At 57.6% G+C, this 25,804-nt stretch overlaps 1 protein-coding gene across 1 annotated transcript; it reads left to right on the top strand.

The window, feature by feature from the left end:
* The first annotated feature begins 72 nt into the window (after positions 1–72).
* On the top strand, positions 73–24,691 carry NUDCD3 (NudC domain containing 3). Its single transcript, XM_054650644.2, is given in 7 exon segments — positions 73–113; positions 115–406; positions 1,137–1,429; positions 14,303–14,435; positions 18,525–18,668; positions 22,928–23,116; positions 23,640–24,691. Coding segments are annotated over 7 exon segments (1,188 nt in total). The 5' UTR covers positions 73–87; the 3' UTR covers positions 23,751–24,691.
* Positions 24,692–25,804: the final 1,113 nt, after the last annotated feature.

Here is a 25,804-nt window from a genome sequence, read left to right as displayed (position 1 = left end):
AGCGGGACATGGGGCGCGGGGTCTGGGCGTCCGCTGCCGCTGCTGGGAGGCTCCAGGAGGTGCCAGCGGTGCCACCGGGGGCCGGGAATGCCCTGGAACCCTCAGCGGGCGGGAGGGGCCTCCCGGCGGCCGGAATAGATGTGCGCGGGGCGGGTTCCGGGCGGACCGGAAGTACGGCCGAACCCGTTGCCGTGACAGCGGGCCCGGGGCCGCCATGGAGGCCGCGCTAACTGACATGTACGACCAGGCGCTGCTGGGCATCCTGCAGCATGTCGGCAACGTGGAGGAATTCCTGCGCATCCTCTTCGGCTTCCTCTACCGCAAGACCGACTTCTATCGGCTCCTTCTGCGGCCCGGGGACCGCCTGGGCTTCCCGCCCGGCGCGGCGCAGGCCATGGCCCTGCAGGTACCGGCGGGGCCCGGGGGATGGCGCGGCCTGGCCTTGCCGGCGGCCAGGGCTCTCATTGCCGCGGGGCCGAGCCGCACGGGCCATGTCTCCCCGGCTGGGCGGTGTTGGTATCGGGCCGGCCGAGGGGTTAGCTCCGGGCAGTTGTGGGTCACGTCTGACCTCCAGCTGCACTGGGCAGGCTGGGCTGGAGGCCAGCTGAGGGCTAGGATTGCATCTGCTGGGATCACATCTTCTCCTGCACCTGTCTGCCTGGGCACAGGCAGTGCCAGCTCAGCTGTCCTGCAGCTTCTCCCGGGCCAGCTCATCCTGCCTGCCTGTTGGAGACTTTGAGTCCAGGCTTGCCAATGGTCCCTGGGTGAGCCTGGAATACGGGGTAAGGGGAGGCTTCCTTGGAGCCCCCTCCCAGCCAAGAGCTGAATCTCATTGCTCTGCTTTTCCCTGGAGTAACCAGCCCTCTTCCCAGGCCAGGGTGACGCTGGCTCTGAGAACACAACCCTAAAAGCAATTCCAAAATGCCCCCAGGGCTTTCTGAGGCGTGCTTGATGCGGCCATTCGACTTCCCAAAGAGTCATGAGCTGTTTTTGTGGTGACTGTAGCAGCTCGGGGTGGGTGTGGTGCAGGGAGAGGCGGGGCAGGAAGGAGCAGGTGCCCAGGTGTGTGATGCTCCTGTCCTTGTCTGGGCAGTGCTGCTCACTATGCTGCTGCCTGTGTTTGCTGTTCCCCCCAGGCGTTCCGGGTGTTCGAGCGCATGGCCAGGCAGGACGATGAGAAGAGGCGCCGCGAGCTTGAGGCCAAGCTGAGGAAGAAGGAGGAGGAGGAGGAGGCAGCTGCAGCTGCCGAGAGGGTGAAGCTGTGTCCTGCAGCTCAGGAGATCGAGGTGGAGACCACGGAGCACATCCCAGCAGCAGATGCTGGGGAAGCTGCAGGCACACAGGAGCCAGCTGCAGCCCAGGGCACTGCAGCCCCCAGCCCGCTGCCAGTGGAGCCTCCAGGGGCTGCTGCTCCAGCAGAGCTGCCCACGTAAGGCTCTCTCACTCTCTTCATGCTCCTGGTGGGGGGAGGCAGAACCCTGGGCAGTGTATCCACGGTTCCCTGCACAGCCTTTTTGCGTTTTGGTTTTTTTCTGCAGGCACTCAGCTCTTTGGGAGGCTGTGAGGATTTCCCTTGCAGGCTTCCAAGGCTGGAGGCATTGTGTAATTCCCCACAGCAGGGCAGCAGTTGTTGCGCTGTGGGTGGTTCAGGGTTTCCCACTCTGCTCTGAGCAGGGAAGGTGGCATATCCTGTACATGGCCCCACAAAGCTGGGCTGGGCCATGTAGCTCCTCCACAAATTGGTTATGGTGTGCACTGTCCCTTTTCTGGCACCTGCTCAGGCTCACGTTGAAGTCCTGCAGCTTTTTTGTGAGTGCTGGACTCCTGGCGTGCTGGGAGACATCCCAGAAGCCATATGGGAGTGTGCACAGGTACCTGCAGTACCTGGGAGTGTGCACAGGTACCTGCAGTACCTGGGAGTGTGCATGGATACCTGCAATACCTGTGAGTTGGTGCTGGAGTGTGCACAGACACCTGCAGTACCTGCAGGTTGGGGCTGGCAGGCCTGGCACAGACATCTGCAGTACCTGGGAGTTACCTGCTGGCAGGTCTGGCAGCCGCAGCACCAAAGGGCTTTGGAGCGCTCTGGAGGTCTCTGGCCCAGCCCTTGGCTCTGAGCAGGGCCAGGTTTGAAGACAAAGCAAGTGCTGCAGAGTTTTCTCTTTAGCTTGGTGGCTTTCCAGCAGTGCCAGGCAGCCTCCATTTGTGCAGAAATGTCTTTGTGTCACAGTCCTTCCACAGGTTCCGGGACACTCCCAGTCTGGCTCTGCTGAGCAGCAAGCTGTGGGCTGTGGAGGGCCAGCATGGCCCCTCTGAAACTGAATGCAGGTCCTGTACAGGCCTCACTCATCTTTCCCTAGCATCGCCCTGACCCTGAGCCAAGTCAGAGCTGCCCAGCCCTTCCTCAGGGCCCTCATGCCCACTGAGGCTCAAAGTGCTGTGTTTCTTTGCTGACCAGGTCGGGGGTGATGCTGCAAGCTGGCTGTGCGGACTCCATCTCCTCCTCCCCTGCCTGGTGTGTTCTGTGGCCAGACCCGTGTGGTGGCTGCGCCATCTCTGATCACCACAACGGTCCTGACCATGTGTGGGGCTTTGCTGTGCCTCGTCCCTGCTGTCCCCTGGTGCTTGCTGAGGAGGGAAGCTTGGGCTGGGGGTCCCTCCTCCCAGCCACTTTTGGAGCAAGCTGCCAGAAAGGAGTGGACCACTGGAGGATCCCCAAATCCTGTAAGGGGATAGAGAATTCAGAGCTCAGACTTGGAATACGGAAGGGACAGTCTGAGGAACAAAATCTTGGGAGCAGTGGAATGATAAGTGGCAGGAGTGGAGAGGTTTGGTTCTTCTCCCAGGAGATGGCTGGGCACTCAGGCTCCGTGTTCAAGGCTGCCGGAGCTCAAGGAGCATTTGGACGATGCTGTCGGGCAAATGGTGGCATCGTTGAGGTTGTCCTGTGCAAGGAGTTGGACTCAATGATCCTCGTGGGTGCCTTCCAGCTCAGGGTATTCCATGATTGCATTATTCTAGGACAATGTGGGGTCAGGTTCTGCAGCCTTGGCTGGAGCTGTGTTGGGGAAGAGCCTGAGCTCTGGCTGTGCTGGGGACAAGCCTTGGAGTGGCCACCACAGGGAGGGGGAAAGGGGACAGGCAAGGTGGCTGCTGAGTCACATGGCCCAGTGGAGGAGGAGAAAGGCCTTGTGTGTAACTGATGTGCATCCCATGGGGTAAAGATAAGCCAGAAGCCAAAAATGAAATCATCTGCAATGCCTGTGCTGGAGCTTTCTTGGTAAAGGTGGATTTTCTCTGGGGCTGCCTGTCTGACCCCCAATCCCTGGGCAAATTTAGCAAATCAAAGAAAGCCCTGCCAGAGTGCACAGCAGAGACCTGGGTGTGTCCAGCCCAGCTTTCTCCCAGAGGAGAAGAGAGGGAGAGATTGGAGGCCCAGTGAATCTGTGAGCAGAGGGAGCTGCGCTGGGCTGAGTGCCAGTTGCTCCTGTCCCTGTTCAGGCCACGTTTGCTGTGGTTTGCCCCGAGAAGTTTCACCTCAGGGCTTTGGTTGTGGGGCAGCAGCTGGTGTGAGGAGAGTTCAGCTGCCTGAAACAAATGTCAGGGCTGCAGGAAGGAAACTGGAGGGATCAGGAAGGAAGGTGGGGGCTCGTGTGAGAGCAGGATTGGTCTGACAGCGAGTGTGGTGGAGCCAAGAGGGGTGGTTTCTGCTGTGTCTGGTGAGAGCCTGGTTAAAACTCAACCCTTGGAAGCGCCACCCTCTGCGTGTGTCCTGGCACTGCTGCAGCTTGGCCCCTGTCAGACCTCACACTCAGGTGCTGTTCTGCAGCCTGCAGCTGTGGCATTGAGCACCAAGCCCTGCGTGGCAGCTCTCCCCTGGGTGTTGCCATGAATAGAAGGTGCCTTCTGCTGCGTAGAGCTGCCACTGCAACTTCTGCCCGCCCCACTGGGCTCTTCTCCCTCTTCTGCTACTGCTCCCACCGGCCCAAACTCGCTGGTGGGGTGAAACACCTGCAGCCCCCTTGGCGCCCTCCCAGTTTAAACCCGTGGTGGGTGAGACCAAGTGCCGGTGGCCCTGTCCCAGTCGCAGAGTCTCGTGGTCTCCAGGCCAGGAGCAGGGGGTGTGTGCGGGCTGAAGGAGGGCAGAGGAGCCCGCGGTTTGTCCCGCTGTAGTTGGTTTCGATGCCTCTGGGGGGCACTGGAGCCCCCGGAAAGGCGCTGGGGGCCGGGCGGGCACCCCCCGACAGACTATTAATAATTTAACCAACTGCTTAATTCTCCACAGCCCCTTCCTTCTGAGCAAAACCCAGAGCTACCAGCCTGGCTACGAGGGGCGCATGAGTAATGCACAACTCTGGCAGCAGGAATGCGGAAAAGAGCTTAAACAAAAATATTTTCCATCTCCCTTCCTTCCCCCCGCCCCTCCAGCCGCTGGTGAAGAAAACCGCTGCCACTAGAAGCTATATAAAAACTTGCTCATTCTGTCAACCTGACGGCTCTGGAAATGTAGGGCAGGTACCATCCCAGATCTGCCAGCTCCCATCAGAGCCTCGCACTGCGCCCGGGTGCTGGGCTGTTGGTTGGGAACATCTTACGAAGCACAGCGAGGTGGTAGCAGCTTTTTCAGGGTCGATCCAGATGAATCAAGCCAGTTTTGCAGGTGTGGAGGTTTTCAGGGCTCAGTCTGGGGCTTGGCCAGGTCTCCCCAACTCCCTCACTTGTGAAAGGCAGGTGAATCAATTCCTTTTTGCTGCACGTTGCTGTGCCAGATCACCCAGCAGCAGCTGGTGTAAATACACCGAGGACTGAGGTGTCTTTGGGGTGACACTCGTGCCAGGAGCTGTGCCAAGGGGACAGAGGTCTCTGTGCCACAGAAGAAACCAGGCTCCTCTTCCAGCTGCCCCAGTTGTGGCAGCTCTCTTGCTGTCCCTGCCTTGCCAGGAGGGCAGCAGGACACAGCCCTCCTCACACCTCACCATGGGGCTGCTCTTCCTCGCCTTGCAGCTGCACAGTCCCAGCTCTGGCTCTTCCCCCATCTGCTCCCAGAAGCCATCCTTGCCTGAGCTCAGCTCCTAATTTTGAACACCTCTGCTGCCCAGCACCCTCCCCTTCCCCCAGCTTGGATTCCATCCTGCATATATTTGCCACACAGCATTTAAAATAGAGCCTGGCAGCCCACGTGTGGCACTGCGCAGCCCGGCCTGTGCTTGTGCTTTATGACTTTGGTTCCTGGCTTCCCTCTGCTCCTTGCTTTCTCCCAGTGTAAACTGGGGGGAAGCTCTCATCCCCCTGTCCTGTGAGTCCCTTCTTTACTCCAAGTATGGGCAGGAGGTGGTGCAGGAGGCTGGGAAGGGCAGTCCTGGAAGCCTGTGCATGATGGTGAATGTCTCACCTTCATGTGTTTCTCCCTCCAGCTCTTGTGTCTCTCCCAGGTGCTCCAACCAGGTGTGCTCAGGATGGGGCAGCTCTGGTCTGTACCTTAGAGATCATCTGGGCAGGTGAGGTCTCTGAGAGGAGGATCTTTGGGTGTGGACACCCAGGAAGCAGGGCCTCTGGGGCACAGGACACCGTGCCAGGTGGGGCCAGGAGGATGTGCAAGTGCCTCATTGCTGAGGAACCCTTTGGCTGATGCTGGGCACAGCAACATGCAGGGCAGAAACCCTGGGGTCTCTGTGGCCTCAGCCATTCACCTTCTGTGGTGTGGAGAGAAAAGGGGCAGCAAGAGGAGTGGGCTGAGGCGAGGAGGGGGCTCTTCATGGCTCCTTGAAGGAGACCCTTCAGGTGTTCTGGAGCCTGTGACTGGGGAAGGGGCTCTGCTCACCCTGTGCACACAGTGCCAGTGCCAAGGAGGGGGGCAGACAGGCTGCTGCTGAGCAGCAGAGCCCTGGCCATGCTGGGTGCCCCACTCACCTGGTCCAGGTGAGCCCCCCACCGGGCTGGTCTACCTGGATTTGCTCTGCTGTCCCTGGGAGGGGAGTTGGGGCTCAGCAGTGACCTACAAAAACCCCTGGGGTACTCCCTGGCTGGATTGAACCAAAATGCATTAATCTGGTGAGCTGACTCCTGACATTCCAGCTCTCTCCTGTGACCCACCACTCCCATTCCCAGAGCCCCTGGCCACCTGGAGTTAACCCTTTGTGGGCCGCACTGGGAGCATCCCTGGGATGACACAGCAGTGCTCTGGGAAATTTCCATGAGGCGCCTGTGTGAGTCTAACTCAACTTAGCAACGGCTTGGCTTTGCTGGAAGCCCAGATGGCATTTTGTTGTGAGGTGCCGGATGGGCTTCCTGGCATGGCTGCATCCTCCTTGAGGTGCTGGGGACAGGAATTTCACTGCTGGTCACCCTCTCTGGGGGAGCAGGGCTATGAAGAGGAGCTGTTGCTGCATGCTGCTAACTTCAAGGCTGGTTTTGTTGGGCTCAGAGACTGCGTTGTCCCAAGCTTTCTCCTCTCAAGCCTTTTCCATTCAGAGGAACCCTTAGGTGCTCAGCAGTTTTGTCTGGGACTGTCCAGACCAGAAGCCAGTTAAACTGGTTTCCTTCCCCGCTGCCCCTATGGGCTTTCCTGATGAGCTCACCTCAGAGTCCATGCTGTTTTTCCAGCCTGACCTAGAAAGGAGCTGATCTTGATCCATATTTAAGGAGAATCTGTCCTGGTTCTGATTCCTCTTATGCACGTGGGGCTGTGCACAGGGAATTCCTCCAGCACGGCCAAGGCCTGTCATGAGCAGGAGTCAGACAGAGCTCAGAGAACCGCCTGACCTGATACAGCCGAGCTCCATCTGGCCCCGTATCCTGTCTCCATCAGCAGCAGATGCTGGGGGAAGAGGAGAAGAACAGAATGAGCGGTGCAGTGATACTTTCTCTGTGCTTTCACTCTACCCGGATACATAGTGGCTCAGTGCCTTTCTAAACACTTGGTCCTTCAGCCCTTTGGGGGATTATTATTAGATGATGAGGAGCAGTCAGGGTCCAATTTTCCAGTGTTCTCATGGAGAACCAGGCCCCTCCAGTTGGGTAGCTGAGATCAGCAGCAGAGTGCCAGCTTCCCTGTGCTGCACTGAACTGCTAAGGCTTTTGGTTGCCCTACCAAGGTACTGAGCTCCAAAATTAGGTCCTGGGACCAAAAATAACTAAATTAAAACCTATAAATTTTTTCTCTCAACAAGCAGAAAATCCCAGGGCTGGAAACCAAGGGACAGCATGTGCCCAATTCTTAGGTAAAAAAGCAATCACTGTTTGCTTGGTTTAATATTGCAGTGTTCACCAAAAGGGGCCTAACGTGGAAAACTACCTGGATTGGGCCAGGTTCTCTTGGTTCAGGGGTCTGAGAGGCCACCTTGTCCTCTATTCCCACAGCTCAATCCCACTGGCTTCTTTTGGCCTTATTCCCCTTTGCCAGGGCAGCCTGGCTGGCTGCGTGCAGGTCTCTCCCTCAGGAGATCTCTGAAGCCCAAGGTTGTATAAGCTCTGTGCAAACAATAAAGATCCCAGGGCTCTTTTCCAGACGGTGGCACGTCCTGCTGTCCTTGACCTAAATATCCCAGCAGTAGTGAAATTTAGCCCCCTGGTGCCAGCTCTCCAGCACTCTTCTGCAAGCCGGTGGTGGCATTTCCACTTGCCTAATGTCAGTAAGTTGGCGCTGTGGAACAGCTCGGTAAATAACTCGGGATGCAAAAGGGAAGGCTCAAAGCTCTCCTGAAGTGAGCCAGCTTGGAAAAGAGCAGGGCTCTCCCCCTGCAGGGAGGGGGGCAGAGCATCTCGGTGGGGCTGGTGGGGGCTCCAGATGCAGAGGAGGCAGGTGCATTTGTTGGGTGGCTGCTGGGTAGAGCAGCAAAGGCATCATGTGGGCACCTGGTACCCAGGAGGAACCTTGACCCCTTCCCACCGTGTCACCTGGGCTTCGTGGCACAATGGGATCTAGGGGGATGTGTCCTGATGGGCTTGATTTTTTGGTTGTTGGTCCCATCCTGGTGGTAAGTTGAAGCTCTGAGGCTTCCTGAAGGTGAGGTGACCTTTGAAGTACAAGTCATGTGGGGAGCAGCTGAGAGAGCTGGAGGGGCTTATCCTGGAGAAAAGGAGGCTCAGGAGGAACCTTCTTACTCTTGACAACTGTCTGACAGGAGAGGATCTGGCTCTGCTCCTAGAGAACAAGGGACTGGAGAAAAGGAAACAGCCTCAAGTTGTGCCAGGGGAGATTTGGTTTGGATATTGGGAAGATTTCTTCATGGAAAGGACTGCCCAGCCCTGGCACAGGCTGCCCAGGACCATGATGATAGAGTACTTATCCCTGGGGGGTTTGACAAACGTGCAGATTTGGCACTTGGGTCCGTGAGTTAGTGGTGGCCTTGACGGTGCTGGGGACACAATTGGACTTGATCTCAGAGGGTTTTTCCAACCAAAATAATTCCATGATCCTTGTAAGGCTGGTGGTGGGCACTGCAGGCTTGAGCCTGGGCTGCGCTTCCTGGCTGGGCTGTGCCTCAGGTTTCAGAGTGAGGGGGAAGGCACTGGCTTGTATTTTTCACTTTGTGTTTTTGAGAGCAGGATCACCAAGCTGCACAGTGCAGTCCTGGGGGTGTGTGCTGAGGACCCCAGGGATAATGGGCTATGGGGAACTGTTGACAGAGCTCTGCCCACTTTGGGTGTGAAGAAGACTTTCCAAAACTGGATTTGGATGGTTCTCCAGCAAACCAAATACACCTGGGTTGGAAGAAATCCTGAGGACTGGGAGGGCCCTGGACCACTGCTGCTCAGGGCTGGAGCTTCCTGCTGGACAAGGAGTGTCACAGAGGATGGGGATGGATCACAGGGGATCAGAGGGGATCCTGAAGCTTATTGACTGCAGTGTGACTTGAACTGTAAAGGAAGGGATTTGGCATTCAGCTTGCTTAATGCTGTGCCAGAGCCCTCATTAGTTGAAGTGGTGGTACAGAGAAGCCTTTGTGGAGCCCTGGGTGCTTCCTGGACCCCAGCGAAGGTCTGGGAGCTGCAGTCTATGGTTTCCTACCCTGGCACTTCCCAGGCAGAACCCAGAGACAGAAAGTGCAACTGTCCTGATGTTTTGATGCCAAAAGATGTTAAATCTGGAGGTGGGAGGGAGGCTCCTTTGCAGCTTGCTTGCAGAAGGAGTGCAAAGCTGGGATTTTCCGTGCACACAGTCCCTGCAGCTTTGGGAATGCAGCTTTCTGATGAGGTTAAACCTCTGGATGCCCTACCTGTTGCTACAGCACCCACAGTGGAAGCCTGAGGAGCAGAGGGCACACTTTGCCCTCTTCAAAATTATCTTAGAAGCTGTTTTTTTTTTTAGCTTTGGCTGAAGCTTGGTAGGAGCTTTTTGGGGTGCACAGACCTTTCTGTATCTTGAGGCACTTTTGGTTCTCATCTGAAAGGCTAGTAGGCAGAAGTTCTGGAAATCTGTATTCCAGTAAATCTGTATTCTGTTGTGTGTGCTGGTGTCTTTGGGTGAGCGTGGCCTTTCTGCAGCGATGCAGAATGGGCTCTGCCATCCCCCTGCCTGCCTAGCTGGCACTGCTCTGTGGTTTCTGCCCTGCTGGGCTGCCTGCAGCCCCTCTAGTGCTGGGAGGGCAGGATGCAGGTGTGGTGCAAGGAGCTTCCCCAGGAGGGAGCAGGGATTTGTGGTAGAGTGAATGCCTGGAGGCTGCCAGGGCTCTGGCAGGCCACCCTAGGAGGGTGACCCGAGTGCTGCCACAGCAGGAGGATGGTTTTTGCTGACATGGTGCTGGTTCCCAGCAGCCCTGTGCTACCTGCAGTTGAACAGTAGCACAGGCAGCTCCAGGCTGAGGGGATCACCTTCGTTGAGTTGTTCTCAAAATCCTTGGAATTTTTTCCTTCTTCTTATGGGGGGAAAAAGGGGTCCATTGGCATTATGAGATATCAGTTCCTTCCCATGACACTTTCTCACCTCTGCTCCTCATACTGTTGTGTCTTTTCCTCAACTTCTGCATGCTTGCACCAAAACTCCTCAGTGAAGAGGAACTCAGTGAGCTGCCCTGCCTCTTCTCAGCTCAACCAACCAGATCCTTGGGTGTGTTTGGTTCCTGCTCTTCGTTTGTGTCCAGCACTGTGTTCACAGAGTTGGTGCTGCAGCTGTTGAGCTCCAAGGACAGAAACGTGTTCAGCTGACTGTCCACAGAGCCAGGATTGCTGTTGCCATTTCCACATTGCTCAGCTCATCGTGTGTCACCAACCCACGGAGCTGGGAATCCCGGAGCAAGAAATGCCCAGGAGTCTGTGTATGGGGCTTGACATCCAGCATGTCCACCAGGGACAGCACTGCCACCTCTCAGGGAGTCCTGTCCCCTTGTGTGGCTGCCCAGTGTGTGGGGAGGGAGTGGCTGCAGTGCCAGGGACACGCAGCGGCTGCGCCATGTGGCTCTGAGGAGTGGGGAACAGATCGGCTGCTTCTTGACGGTGCATTGTTAAAGGTTTCACCTCCCCCAAAATGACACATTGCGAGCAAAAATAGAACAAGACAGAACACATAGACCCACCCCCACCATCCCCACCACCCGGCAGCCAAGTGCACGCAGTGCCAAACCCTTGGGTTTAAAAGCTGGTGCTTTGTCACCCTCCCTCCCCTCAGTCCTGCCACCACCTGCCCCAGCCCAGCAGATGTTCAGGCACATCTGGTGAGTGACCATCACACCAGGAGTGGCTGTACTGCTGGACAATCACCACCCAACCCATGCTGTGGGCTGGATCTGACCTCTCTTCAGCTGCTGGGTCTGGGATGTGAGCGGGAACCGTGGTGTTGGTGCAGGAGGTTCTCTCACCCCCTGCACAGTGGCGCTCTTGGGACAAAGTGACGGATGCCTTTGGCCAGGAGAGCCACCTCCGGCGTGGTGGCATGGCTTGGCCCAGCCTGCTGTGAGCCAGAGCTGTCTCCTGTGAACTGTGAGGGAAGCTGCCTCCCAGCCAAGGAGCAGGGTCCAATTCTGGAGTGCCACTGGTGTGTGCTAAGCACACTTGGACCAGGCAGAGATCTGGTTGGAAAACATCCAGGAAAGGAAGAGTTGCTCCAGGAGGTGGTAGAGCTGTCAGCCGTTTGTCAGCAGTGCCTAACAAGGCTGTGGCCTGCCTTCACCACCCTGCATCCTCCATGGCTCCAGAGCTGGCAGTTACACTGGCAGTGAAATTATCCAGGCTTCATGAGTCCCCCTGTGATCCTGTTCAGGGGCACAAAGCCCATGCATGGATTTTTAACATTGGAAACAGAGCTGAAGCAGAGGTTGGTGGTGTCTTGGGTAAACACCTGGGGGGATTTGGACTGGGAGTTGGGGAGGAGAGGAGTGGAGAAGTGATGGCACTGGAACTCACATCCCCAGGACGAGCAGCCATGGGTGGAGGGAGGTTTAGGCACTCTTCAGGGGGAGCTTCTCCCTCTGAAGCTGGATGAGGAGCTGCAGGGCCGAGGAAGTGGGGCTGACCTTGTCCAGTGAGCTGCACGTGAGGCAGAGGTGGTGGTGACATGTCCCTCCTTCAACCGGCCGTGCTCCAGTTCTGGCACTGTAGCAGCTCTGGAGAAGGACAGAGCTGTCCCACAGGGACAGGTGGGCTGGGAGTAAGGCTGCTGTCACCTGCACAGTCCCTATACTGTGCAGAGAGATGTTGGACAGAGCAAGTCCTGCCTCAGTTTCCCTGTTGCCCAGTTTACACTGGCTGTGGGGCTGGTGAGTCCACCCGTGCCCTTGTAAGCAGTGAGATTGCGTTTGGTAATCTCCCGGTGGGGCTACCCAGAACTGCCCGGCTGGGATCTGCTCTCTCTTCTCCTGAGGAGAAGGCACATCCAGGGCAGACCTGGTGGCTTTGTGACAGTGAGTGATTGCTGGTTTTATCCATGCTGAGGCTGTGTGGCATTTGCAGCTGGCATTTCACCGTTTGTGCTTTTATACCAGTGCATTTCTCCCACCTTTGATGATCTGCATCTGGTCTCGCAAGCCTTGGCTGGGCATAAGCCCACTGCCTGCTCCTGCTCCCTTTTGAGTTTTTCCCAGGAGAGGTCTGGAGGAAACAGGCCAGGGGAAACAGCTGTTTGATGGTTCTTGTCTGGTCTTTTGTGATTGCAGGGAGCCACTGACACTTGGGGTGGCAATTCCCAGCTTCCTCCAAGTGGCTTGCTTGCAGATTTGGGAGGAGCCACGTTGGGCTCTGCCTTGGCCAGCATGGCCACTGAGCCAGAAAACTGGGCTTGTCATGGAGGGAGGCTGCAGAGAACTGAAGGGTGGGGCAGGTAGGACTGTGGGGTGTCAAACCCCCTCCATGCTGCTGCCCCTGAAGGTCACAGAAGAACAGAAAGTGGCCAACATTGCTTAGAAGGAAACACTCTCTTAGGAGGAAAAAAGCCCAGCTGGGTTTGAAATTGGGTCAGATTTGTCCTCTGGTTCACCGTGTGGCCTTGTGGCCAGCCTGGGATGGAGGGCAGGAGTCCCATGAAGCTGTGCCGTGCCTGGGCAGATGCCACAGCATGGGTAAACATCTTGTGAGGGCATTTAACCAGCCAAGCTGCCCCGGGCTGCACAGACCCTCCTCCCTGCCAGGGGCTGATGCAGGGTGGTCTCTGAGACAGTTGTGCCTTGAGAGCCAAGCTGGGTTCCAGCACTGGGCCGTTCCTAGGTGGGGACCAGGGGACACACGAGACAACGCCTGGGGCCATGCCTCTGCATTTCAGCAGGTTTCCTTCCCGCGGGGGTGAGCCCTGCAGACCCTGCCAGCCCAGCCCCTGGCCGCCTGCAGCGTTGGGCTCCTCGCCCTCCAGCCTGTTTGACTCCTCCAGTCCGGGGGCGGCTGGGAAGTGACAGCTGGAACCAACGCAGCAGCCCGCTGCCATGCCAACCCTGTTTCCATGGCAATGGGCACCCAATGGGCGACTGCCAGCCAAGGCCAAGATGCCCGAAAATGAAGCGATGCCCCCTGAAATGGCCAGCAGAGGCTGGGAGCCTGGGAGCTGCCAGTGCCAGCAGTGCCTTCAGGGCCTGGGAGCGGATCAGAACCACCCCGGTGCACAGTGGAGCAGGGTGAAACCCTTGGTGCACCCTGTGAAACCATAGAGAAAAAAAATGGGGAGGTGCAGCCACGTCGACAGCCCCCTCCGGCTGTCTTACAGCCTAATTTAATTTAAATAGATGGCTCTTACATAACCCTCAGGGCACTGTGCTGCTGGAGCCAGCCCCACCCCATGCTGGTGAGGGCCCCCCCAGAGTGGGGGTCTCAGGAGGGGAGAGTGGCACAGGAAGATAGGCTCCCCAAAGCTGTCTGTGCCCTGGGGCTGCTCCTCACCAGCCCCCCTTTATGTAAGTCCCTGACCCCCATGTTTATCCAGCTCTACATTGAAGCCTAGGTGGGTATCAAAACATTTTAAAATAACTCTGCCTTTTGTTAGCACCACAGCTATCTTTAGAAGAGATTTGATTTTATTTGAAAGCCCTCTCTGTGAGGGTTCAGTGGAATAGATCCCGAGCCCAGCAGTTTAAAGGGATATAGGTGTGATGATCTCCTTTCTTGTCTGGAAACACAGTATTGATTATTGCTTATTGATATGATAAACTCCATCTTACCCCTGCAGCCATCTCTTCAGCTTTTCTGGCATTTCCCCAGCTGGAAGGGGCAGTGTTGTGCTCAGAGTGTTGCTCATGATTCACTTGTCCAGGCACCCTGGGATGGCTCTTGAGGCATCCTGGTCCCCAGCTCCATCCCCTCCCTGTGAACAATCACCCTGCTCATAACAGCTGGTGGTTTTCCCAAACATTAAAATCAAGGTGAGGAGAATCAATGCTGTATTTTCAGGTCACAACCATAGGCCACCACCTCTGCAGCCATGACAGTGGCTTGGGGGACAGCTCACACCCAGCACGTGCCAGTGTCCCTGCTCCAGCTGTGATGGGAAGAGGAGGGAACAAGGAGCTCTGCACTGGAGCAGAGGTGGCCAGGAAGGTGCTCTGGACCCACTGGGGGCCAGCTCTGCACCTTTTGGGCAGCCAAGCCATCGTGTGTCTCACCAGTTGTCCTTTCAGCAGGGTTGTTGTCCCTGCAGCAGACTGGGGAGACGGGACTGTGAATCACCCACAGTGGGCAGGGTGGCTGTGGTCCCTTTTTCCTGGGGCTGCTTCCTTGGACCTGCTGCCTTCCATAGAGCCAGCAGTGAGGGAGAGATGCTGTAGGAGGAGCAAGCAGAGGCTATGACCTCCCTTTTGGTTTCTTTCATCCTGTTCTCAGGCTTCCTGCTCTCTCCAGGCTCTGATCTTTCTGACATTTAACCTGTCTCCCCTTTCTCCCCCCACAGGAGACAGGAGCAGTTCCAGACAAACCCCGACAGCTACAACGGAGCTGTACGAGAGAATTACACCTGGTCCCAAGATTACAGTGACCTGGAAATTAAAGTGCCTGTGCCCAAGCACATTGTCAAAGGCAAACAGGTAAAGTGATGTGAGTGGTGTCTCTGCAGCATTTCCCTTTCCATTGGGGTGCACAGCTTTCCTGGGAGACCGTGTTTTGTATTGAAGGACCAAGATGTGGTTGTGCCTTATTCCACAGTGTGAGTCTGGTGAGGACTGAGATCACAGCCTGTCCGTGTTCCTGTTGTGCTGCAGTGTCCTCTGCTCCATCTCAGCTAGGCTCCCTGGCACTGCCTCACCCCTTCTGTGCTTTTTCTTTCTGCTTCCACTACCTGTATACTCACACGCGTGTTTTGGAGCCTGGCTGGGGATGGATGCCCTTCCTCAGTTGTTCCTCTGGCTCTGAGTGTCTTCTGCCTTCTGTTTGGAAGCAGGAGCTGCTGGAACGGCTCCTCTGGCACTGGGGAGCTGGATCAGGCACAGCCCCTGTGTGGCTTGACCTGCTCTAGATGGAAGGGAGCCGGCCTGGGGAGGAGGCTGCGGGCCAGCCCCTCCTCCTGGCTGGCTTCATGCACAGAGAGGTCTCTCCTCTCTTTGGCTCAGGCAGGAACTCCCCTGTTCTGCTTGTGCTCACACTGTTTTTCCTGCACCCCTTCTGTTCCCTCCCGGTCAGGGACCCAGAGGGAGTGTGCCCATGGCTGGCCTTAGCTGGAGCTAGAACTCTTTCCCAATGCTGCCCTTCCCTCTGTATTTTTCCATTTGGGAAGCCTGTGCTCCCCCACCTCCTGCTCTTCTCCGCTTCCAGGGTGGCTGAAAGGAGCACGCTGGAGTTTGTCACTGGCTTCAGCCTACACAGCTCCTCAGCATGCCAAGGAATGTCACTGGCAGCAGCAGCAGCAGCCCGGGCCAGAGGGGTGAGGGGGCACACGGCTGTCACAGGCACAGCAGGGCACCAGGAAAATGCATCTCTCCCAGTGGATCTCTAAAACAAACCCAGAGTGTTTCTTGAAAGGATTCTGGGGTGTCCAGATGGATATTCCATCCCTCTGCATCAAACTTTGGTCACGATTCCTCTCCCTGACTAGGGAAGTTTCCTCCATGCCAGGGAAGTTGTGTTCTTGCCAAAAACCCCACACAGGGCTCTGTCTGCTCCATCCTTGGCCATGGAGAGGTTCAGGAGCCTGCAGGAGCTCACAGGAGTGAAGACAGGATGTGGTTTCCTGACCTTTCCTTGGTTCAAGACTGTGCCATGGCTGTGGAAGAGTCCCTGCACCTCAGAGGGGGCAGAGGGGCTTTAAGGCACCCCCTTCCCCTGTGCCCGTGGCATGGCTCTGCCCACCCTTGCCCCAGTACCTGCCCACGCTGCCCTCTTAAAGCAATTGGTTGTTCAGATGCTGGACTTCCCTTCTCCTTGCACTCTCTTTCCTGATGTTTTGTTCATCCATCCTTCTTGGGGCTCCTCTTGGCAGCTGAATTTCCATTTCCAAATGATTCTGTGTATTCACAGCCTCGGGGGAATGAGAACAGAGAGGCTGGGGCTTGGGCCAAAGCAGGAGGACTCAGAACAATTTAAAAGCTCCATGTACTTTGGACATGTTGTTCATGGGTACTTGCACAAGAGCAAGATTCTCTTGCATTCAGACAACTTCATATTTTAAAAAAATTACCAGGTTTTTGTCTTCTGCCTGACAAGGCAAGATTAAAAATTTCCCCATTTGGTCCCTGGGTTCAGAGTGCACCCAACTCTAATGTTGCTCACAGTCTTCCTTATGACACTTTTTGGGTTTCAGGCTGTTGCTATGGCACATTTTGCTCTGGTGAGCTTAAGGTTTCCTTGTATGGAGCTCAGGGGTCCTTGGAGCAGGAATGGGTGATTGGGTAGGTGAGAGCATCTTCCCCCATGGTCCCCCCTCTCTGATCTACTTATGGGCGCAGCAGAGGCCCATGGATCTGAGCACTCAAATAGAGATGATGACTCCAGGCCTCTCTCTTTGCTGAACTCAAAAGGAGACAAGCTCGATTCCTCTCTCAGTTTGTATTTGCTTGTTTGAGCTGCGTGGGTGGGCGTGGGCATGCAGTGTGCACAGAAATCACCGTGGTGAAAAGGCCACAGCACACAACGAGAACTGGCTTTCCTTGGGGGCAGCCAGGTGTTCTCGGGAGCAGAGGTGCTCGCAGGGAGCACATGGGGAGGGACAGGAAGCTTCAGAGCTGCCAGAGTACTGTGGGTTGCTCTTGGCCTTCCCCAGGTGAGGGCTGTCCACAGGTACCGCCTTGTGCACACCTGAGTCCTCTCAGACATGTCCCTCCATGCATGGAGGGGCTCTCCAGCAGGGCATGTGCTGCCCCTGTCCCTACTCCTGAGGGGCTGCTGTGCTGGGTGGGGCCTTCTTGCTAGGTGCAGGTAGAAGCAGTGTTGGAATGGCTTCTCATGTTGTCTACTTGCACAGCAAAGTGGCCAGGTGAAGTCTTCCCAGACTTCTTCCATTTGGGTTTCTCTTCTCCCTCTCTCAACTCGTTGCTGGTCCCAGAGCTACCTAAAAGGTGTCCCTTGGCCCCACCAGATACCTTGTGCAGCCACCTGTGAATAAAACCCTCTCACATTTGGTTGTTTTTGTCCATGCAGAACCCACAGACACAATGCCTTCTACAGACCTGGGCCTGCCATGTCTCCAGCTTAGGAGTCACCTTGCCTTTTTCCCCTTGGTCCTTCCTTTCTGGGCAGGCCCTGTCCTGTGCTGAGTGCCAGCATCAGTAGCTCTGTCCCTGCACCCAAGAGCCTGAGCAGATGGTGGTGGTGCTGGAGGGCAGAGCCACATCCCCCTGCCTCTCGGCAGTAAGGTGTCAGCACTGGGCTGAGGGAGCTGCTCCTCTGGAGGTGTTTTCATCCCAGCCAGGTGACATCCTGCTGTCCTCTGCCATTCTCCTGTCCCTTCCCCAGTCCCCGGTGAGCACAGTCCTGCTCCCACTGGAGCTGAGTCCCTGTGCTGTGTGTGCTGGGCCTCCTGTGCCCCTGCCGGAGCACACAGCAGGTTTGGGGGCTGTACCCTGGTGACATCAGTCACACACAGCCGCGTTCCCTCCCTGGCTGGAGCCGCTCTGCCTGTCTTCTGCCTGCGTGGAGCTAGTGAGCTGCTGGAAGTCTCCTAGGTAATGGATAATGTAATAACATTTCAAATGAGATCTGCAGAGCAGGAGGAAGATCTGGGGGAACTCTGGGAGAGAATGCAGGCAAATCTCACTGCAGTCTCCTCCTCTTGGGCCAGCGCAGGGGGCCACAATCCTGCCCCTTCCCAGCCAGGTCCTCCCCACATCCCCTGGCTTGGCGCAGGCTCTGCTGGCAGCACCTCAGGGCTGGAGGGGACAGGAGAGAACATATGGTCTCCACAGAGACCGAGGGAACTGCGTGCCTCTCACAGCCTGCCTCTGTCTCCCCGGGGGACAGCCATGTCACCTGCGTGGCAGGTCGGAGCAGGGTTCCCCATATGGCTGCTGTGGGCGGGAGCTGGCCCCGTTCCTGGGGACGGAGCTGCCCCTGTAGCAGGGAGCCAGGAAAGCGTGCTGCAGCATTCCTCCTGCACACAGCCCCTCCTCACACACCCGATGGGAGGCCTGGCTCAGCCCAGGGCTGCCTCCAGCAGCAGAAGCAGAGCCAAGGAGCAAGCTTTCAGCATGGTGCAGCAAATAGGGGATGACCTGCTGCAGCCCTAGTGTAGGAACCCCGACACTATCAGCCCCTGCTCAGCTATCAGGATCACACACAGTCATGCCCAGCTTGGCATGGTGGCAGAGAGGCAAACCCTAAAGAGCTCTCTCATAGCGAGTAGATGTCCAGCCTTTGAATGCTGTTTGCAGGCCTGTAGCATTACTGGTCTTCTTTGAGGGGAAACTGAGGCACAGGGTAGAACCAGCTGCCTTGAATCCTTCAGGGGTCCCCCCGATTGCCAGGCTGTACTGCTTTTCCTTCCCTGAAGAGGTTCCCTCTCTCCTCTGAACTGTCACTCTTTGCTGTGAGAGAACAGTGGGATTCTCACCCTGCTGCTACAGACAGGACTGGAAGCTCTTCTCTCTCTCATCCCCCTGCAAGTGCACTTGACCCCAAACCCCATCTTGCACAGTGAGAGGGGAAGCAGGAGCCTTCCGGATTATTGTGTCTGTCGTTGTTTCCAGGTGTCTGTGGATATCAGCAGTGGTGCCATTCGTGTAGCAGTGCTGGAGGGAAGCAGCCAACACGTCCTCATGGAAGGGAAGCTCACCCACAAGATCAACACGGAGAGTTCCCTGTGGAGCCTGGAGCCTGGGAAGTGTATTTTGGTAAGGGTGGTCTACACCAGCTGTGTCTGCTTGGCTCGCAGCTCTGCCACGCTTAACCCAGGAAACTGGCGCAGCTGGAAGTTGGAGCCAGCTCTGGATGTGTCTGGCTTTGCCTGTCCAACTTCTGGCTCATGCTGCCCTTGCCTGTGTGCTGTGCCTTGCCTCCTACTCCTGACTTGCCTGTCAGGATGTGGGCTGGGCAGAGGGGTCCCCAGCTCCAGCTGAGGGCAGGCAGCACAGCCATCACTTGAGGGTGGTCTCTGTCCTCAATCCCAGCATGGGGCCCTGCACTGCACTGCTGGTCCTGCACACCTGGCCTTGCTGACCCTGCCCTCCAATTCTCCTGGCCCCACTCCAGCCCCAGCATCTTGGCAGGTGCCTGTTCCTCACCATTCCTTTCTGTCCTGTCATGGGATTCCTGCTTGCCCTGTTTGAGGTGGGCACTGTGGCTCCTCTGCCTCCAGCAGGCCTGTGGTTTGCTGTGGGTCTGTTGTCCCAAATCATCCCTGTCGAGGAGGTCTCAGGACAGCCGATGCCCAGCTTGTGTTATTGGTGGGTTCCCAGCCCCAAGCCTCATTTCTGAAGTGCTCCAGATGTTCAGGCTGAGGGTGTGAGTTCAGCTGTGCTCACAGCTGGAGCTGCTGCAGGAGTTGTGCCCTTCATGCTGGGATCTTGAGTGTCAAACAGTTTCCAAAGTTTATATGCCAGTTTGGGGGCCAGGATTGTGCTAGGAGCAGGATTTTGCTACCTGTAACCATCTTTGCCCTATCCTTTTCCACCCAGAGGCTTTTCCAGGAGAGTTTCAGGAGTACCAAAGCTGTTGTGAGACCCAGGAGAGGACACGTGCTGTCTCCTGAGAGGGAATGAGCTGGCTCTAAGCCTTTCTCCCTGTGGCACGAGGGTGGCAGCAGATGAGCACCCAAATCCAAGCCCTCACAGTGGAAAATGGAGTGGAAATGTGCTGCCAGAGTCAGGAATCCCGTGAATGGTGTCTGGGGAGGCTGCACAGTGCCACTTGACCGCTGCTGGTCCACAGGGATGTACCTCGAGTGACAGGCTGGTGCCAGAAGGTTGAGTGAGGTCCCTGTAAGGGAGAGGAGCTTCCCTGATGCTGCTAGGCCACTGAAGGGATGTGGTAGTGGCATCCTTAGCCTGCATTTTGTAAATATTCATAAACATCTTGAAAATTAGCTGATCTGGGACAAAGAAACAATCCTGGAAAGGCATGAACCCGTTGAAGAGGAGGTGGCCCAATGGGTGTCTGCTCCACAGTGTGGATGGAAGTCTGGAAGTCCCTGGTGGGTGTTGCCAGCATCAGCAAGGGAGGCAGCGTCTCCTGAGTGCCCGTCAGAGGCCGGGGATGGCGCGGGCGGAGCGAGGCTCGGTGCCTCCCGGAGCGGCCGTGGGGAGCAGAGGGGGCCCGTCACCCCCAGCCCCAGAGCTGGCTCTTGCCTCGAATAGCACGAGCCCAGGCTTGTGAGGATCTCCAGCTGGCTGCCAGCATATTGATGGTGGGATGAGATCTCGCTTGAAGAATTGTAAGGTAACTGGAGCAGAGTGAGTAATCCTCGCCCAAGAGCAGCTCCTTTTCCATGCGCTGAGTAGCCAGGAGTGGTTTGCGCCTCCTCCCAACTCATTCATCAGGGGACACCCACCCTTGTAGGAAGGCATTGCTTCATTCAGCGCCTGGATGGGGCCATTGGGGTTTATTTGGGGCTTATGGGGCATATGGACCCTTCCTGTGCCCCAGTTTGTGCATCGCTCCCTGTGAGCTCCAAATGCAGCAATTGGGCTGTCTCCCTCCTGCAAGAAGCTGCAAGGTGCTGCCTGGCTTCCCTGTGGGACCCAGGGTGGCATTCTCTGGCAGGGTGTGGCTGTAGCCAAAACTGAACTCACCCAGTGCCAGCGCTGGGGTTGTCCAAGGAGATCCTGCCTGCCTTGGGGACTGCTTGGGGCAACTTGGTGGCCCTGTCCATGCTGCATGTTTGTGGTCTGTGAATTGAGGTGATCCCTGCAGCAGAACTTGGTCTTGGTGCCAAGGAGGTGGAATCTCTTTTGCTTGGTCCTTTCTGTCTGAAAAGGTCTTTCTCACTGCCCTCAGCCTCCCTGGCCTCCTCCAGCTCCCTTCTGGGATGCCATTCACAGCCGTGCCACCAGCAGACTCCCTTCTCCTCCAGCTCTTATCATGGGGAGATTTTTTTGCCTTACAACCCATCCTAGTTCTGCTTCCCCCATCCTGCCTGGTGTTCTTATTCATATATCATCTTCATTATGTCACTCACACTCCAGCAGCCCCAGAACTCCCCTCACCAGCATTCAGAGACCACTCTGCCTTCCGCCTCCTGCTCCATGGAGCTATCCCAGCTGGAGCCCAGCCTGACACCAACATGTTTCTCATCTCATCCTTTGGCACACCCGTGTGCACGGCAGCAGAATCCAGCTGGCATTGTTCCTCAGTGCTCTGGCGACGTGGGGTGGGGGCCTGTCCATTCCTCCTGCTCAGGATTTTGTCCCAGGATCGTGCCCCTGCCTGTGGCATGCTGCACGGTACCCTGGTCCTGGGTGTCTTCCTTGTGCTCTCCCTTCTCTGTCACACCCGCTTGCTTGTTGAAAGTGAGATTAAAATAACCTCGCTGTTTTTAGCAATCCCCACTGGGTGTTGTGCACAACTCCTTTTGGTATTATTTTCGTTGTGGAGGATTTTTCTCCCATTCCTTCTCTTTTGCTCTTCCTCTCAGCCTTTGTTTTCCACGCTTGGGCTTTTGTCAGCAAGTCCTGCCTTGAACGTTTATTGCAGTCTTGGCTTGCCATCCTGTGAGCCATGAGGCTGAGGGGATGCAGTTCATGGTGCTCGGCCCTGCCCTCCCCGTACTGCTGAGAGCCCTCACTGGGGAAGTTCACAGCTTGCCAGCAGCATCATGGGGTCATCCCTCCCGTTCCAAACCTGAGGAGCCTGAAGGGTGCTCCTGCTGCAAGTGTGGACAGTCAGGGCTGCTGCCCCTCCACTTTGCTTTCTGTCTTAGGGTGATGTTCTGGGGGCTTCTCCACTCCCCCACCTGCCCACCCAGGGTTGGGAAGCCCAGGAGCAAACCCTCGGTGGCTCTCCCTCCCCTCCAAAGTGGAACTGTGCAATTAAAAAGAGAACAAGCATGCCTGTCTAGCTGAAAAAACTAACGCCTTCCCCAAGCTGGAATATTTTACCGGCTCTGCTCTCCCAGAAGGATTAAACCCCAGCCACCCCCTCCTGTATTAATTGGTTCCTTTTCTTCACACCACGGAGAAGCTTGGCTCCGTAACAGGAATGGCTGTCCGTGTTCTCCCCTCCGGAGCTATTGAGCTTCCTGGGAGGTTTGAGCAAATTGTATTGTCTGCCTTTATTGATGATTTTGCAGAGGCCGACGAATGCCATAAATCTGCCCTGCTGCTGGGATTAGTGCTAAAATAACATGGGAGGAAGCAGCCCACTCTTCCTGGAAAAGCTAAAAGCAAGTTGGAGTTCCCGTTGCAGGATGCCTGCCCCATGCTGGCCTCAGCACAGCCCTGCTGGCCAGCCAGCTCTGTCCAAGGCACTGCCATCGGGATGCCTGTGACTGCAGCAGGGGGATTTTCCCACTGAGGGTGTTGGCTGGAGCAGGGAGATATCCCCTCTCCTTCGGGGCTGCTGCTGAGCTGTGGTGCCACAGGAAGCAGGTGCTGGCAGTCAGCAGGGGTGGCACAGAGCAGCAGGTGGTGTCCTTGCCTCCTCTGCCACCCGTGCTGCCACCCACCAGGGAGCCAGGGGAGCTGAGGCCAAGGTTCCTTCTAGGTTAGGGAAAGGCAAGATGGCTGCACTGCCACACCAGGGGCCCTGACCCCACACTCCAGCAGACACAGCCTCCTCATCCCACAGTGCTGGGCTCTGCCACTGCTGCTGTGTCAGCCCTGTGGCCCCAGGCCAGTGTCACCCCCAGCCACTGCTGTAGCGTGGGCTGAGATCTTATCCTCAGGGTATGAGCTGGGGCTGTGGGGGCCCACAGCAGGGTTGTGCAAAGCCTTTGGCTGCTGGGGGAGGGAGGCACAAGCATGCCACCCCTCTGCCAGCTGTGAGGCTGGGTTAGTGTGAGCTTGACTTGACTTCCACTGGTGGGCAAGCACCATGCTGCTGTCAGCCGAGCTCTGCATCCCTGCCATGGAGCTGTGAGGTGGGCAGGGGTACCAGCCACATCCTGGGCAGGACAGGGGCTGCTCTCCCCATTCGCTGACCCACAGCTTGTCCCCAGATCAGCCTGAACAAGGGGGATGAGTACTGGTGGAATGCCATCCTGGAGGGCGAGGAGCAGATCGACATTGACAAGATCAACAAGGAGCGCTCCATGGCCACGGTGGATGAGGAGGAGCACGCCGTGCTGGATCGCCTCACCTTTGACTACCACCAGAAGCTGCAGGGCAAGCCCCAGAGCCATGAGCTGGTAGGTGCTGGCTACCTTGTGCCACCTGCCCTTCAAGGGTCCCATCCCCAGGAAAAGGGGCCCCATGGCTCTACTCCATCTCAGAGCTCCTCTTCACGTGTCCCCCCACACTAACATTTGGAGGGGGGGGGGTCAGGTTCTGCTGATCAATCTTTGGCCATGCACTCCTGCCTTCCCCTTCCTGACACCGTGGCAAGTGCCTGTAAGCCCAGACCCCCTGTACCAGGCGTGGGCCCCACATCCCTGAGCCTCTTTCCCTAGCTGGCCCTGCTCAGGGCTGCACTCACATGGGTCTGGGCTCAGCCAGGAGCTGCCTGGTGCTGCCCTGGGCGCTGTCTGGGCACAGAAATGATGTGTGCCCCTGGCAATGACCACTGCCAGCCAGGCAGGAAGGGGCACTGCTGCCCTTCCCGTGGGTCAGGTGGCCACGCAGCCCCAGCACCTGTGGGATGAGCTGCAGAGAGAGCAGGGGGTGCGGGGAGCAGCGTGGCATCACCCCGGGCTGACGGACGCCTCTTTGCAGAAGGTGCATGAGATGTTAAAGAAGGGCTGGGACACCGAGGGCTCGCCGTTCCGCGGCCAGAAATTCGACCCCTCCATGTTCAACATCTCCCCCGGCGCCGTCCAGTTTTGACAGTGGCAAAAACAACTGAAAAATAAAGCGGGGAGAGGCGACCTGCCCGCCCCTGGATGCCCACCAGGATCCTCCCAGCCAGCGCCAGTGCCCGGGACTCACTGATCCATGCTGCCGGCACCGTCCCTGCTGTGAGGGGAAGCCTGAGGAAGTGGGCAGATTTACATCCTGTCACCACGGCAACCTGGGCACCAGGACCCCTCTCCTCCCCTCCTCTCCCCTCCCTCACCTCGAGCTGCTCCATGTTTTTCTGGAATAGAGGGAGCGTGTTGGGTCGCGTTGGGTGGCATAATTACTGTTTTTGGTGGAGGAGGATACTGCTTTTGGGGTTTCTGGGGATGCAGAGCCCTCCCTGCCCTGGCACGGGGCAGCTTTGCCCCTCACAGGTGGAGATGGGTGCTGGGTATGGGCAGTGGGGATGGGGAAGCCTGCCCCTGCCTGCCTCTGCCAGCACCCTGCCTACCTGGCACCCCCAAATCCTCTCGCCAGCCCCACTCCAGGGTATCCCAAGGGGGCTGTGCTGCCCCTGCCCTCTGCCCAGCCCCGGGGGAGGCTTTCTCCTGGCTTCCCCCTCCTTCACCTCCTCACTGGACGGTTGTCAGGACACCCGGGAGTGGGCAGAGGCCACAGCCATCCCCTAGGGTTTGCGCCCCCTGTGTCAGGGAGCAGCAGGGGTGCTCCCCACAGCACTGGCGTTTGGGGGGGCTACAGGCCCCCCCCTCATGGCCAGCAGCTGGGCAGGAGCCCCTGAAACATACGGGTTTCCCTGGCATGGTACTTGGGGGTCTGAGAGTGGGGTCTGCCTGGGAGAGGAGGCCCCAGCAAGCCCAGCCTGGCTCTCACAGCTTCTACCAGCCCTCCCCCCGGGGTGTGTGGGCTGGGGGTCCCCGGCCCGTTCCCCACCCCTCACCCCCAGCCTGCAATAAACACATGTCACCGTGGGGCCTGTGAGTGACTCCGTGCCACCAGGGGAGATGAGTGTGCCCGATTCTCCAGCATCACCTTGCTTAGGGACAAGGACGGGGACACTGAGCCCGGGCTGTCTGTCTGTCTGTCTGTCTGTCTGTCAGCACGGGCTCCAGACACTGGGGTGGGTGTTGTGGTGGATATGGGATTCCTGGGGGAGAGTGGAATTTGGGGGTCCTTCGGGATGTGGATATAGGACTCCTGGGGGTGGAGGGAGTGAATTCTGACATCCCTGGGAGGGGCTGGGTGTAGGATACCCGAAGGAGGGCTGGATTTATGGGTTACTTGGGTGCGGGGGTGTTGGAATATGGGATCCCGGGAGCGAGGGGGGGGTAGATTTTGGACTCCTCGGGGTGTGGTGTGAGATCCCTGGGGAGAAGTGCTGGATTTTCGTGTCCGTGGGGCAGGGGGGTAGGTCTGGGATCCCCACAGCTGGCTAGGTTTCACACGGTGGGTGCTTCGGGGATGCCACCCCCGAGGTGTCACCCACCCCAGTGCCGGCATCTCCCGGTGCTGATGCGCTCACCGGGCCCCCCCGGCCCCCCGCCGCCCACCCGCGGTCCCCATGGCAACGGCAGCGCCAGCCGCCCGCCGCCCACCCGCGCCCACCCTCCGGGCCGGGGGGACACCGCGGCCCCCGGCCCTGCGGCGGCTGCTGCCCTCCAGGGTGGCCCTTGTGTGTCCCCCGCAGCAAAACCACCCCCGCACTGTGCTGCGACACCGGGGGGGCTTCAAGGTGCCCTTGGGGGAGGCAGGGGGTGATTCTGTCCCGCCCCGACCCCTGCCGGGTGTTGTGCTCGGGGAGGGGTTGGAGCCTGGCAGGGTTGTTTGGGGTGACAGTGGCGCGGGAGGAGGGAGCTCGGTATTGGGGGGAATAGGGGGGATTCCCCGAGGGGGGAGAAGGCAGGGCGTGGATGGGGGTCTTTGAGCAGGTTATCTGGATACTGGGGCTGTTTAGGGGGAGAATGTGGGATCCGGAGGGCGTGCGGGTTTGGGGTCCTTTGGGGGGGGGTTGTGAAGATTCTTGAGACGGGTCTGGGTCTGCGTCCTATTGCGGGGAGTGTGGATATGAGTGTGGATTTGGGGTC

Source organism: Agelaius phoeniceus, chromosome 30 (assembly GCF_051311805.1).
Source record: "Agelaius phoeniceus isolate bAgePho1 chromosome 30, bAgePho1.hap1, whole genome shotgun sequence".
NCBI lineage: Eukaryota > Metazoa > Chordata > Aves > Passeriformes > Icteridae > Agelaius > Agelaius phoeniceus.
Note: the sequence above shows the minus strand (reverse complement) of the source record. Positions and strands in the feature narration are given on the sequence as shown.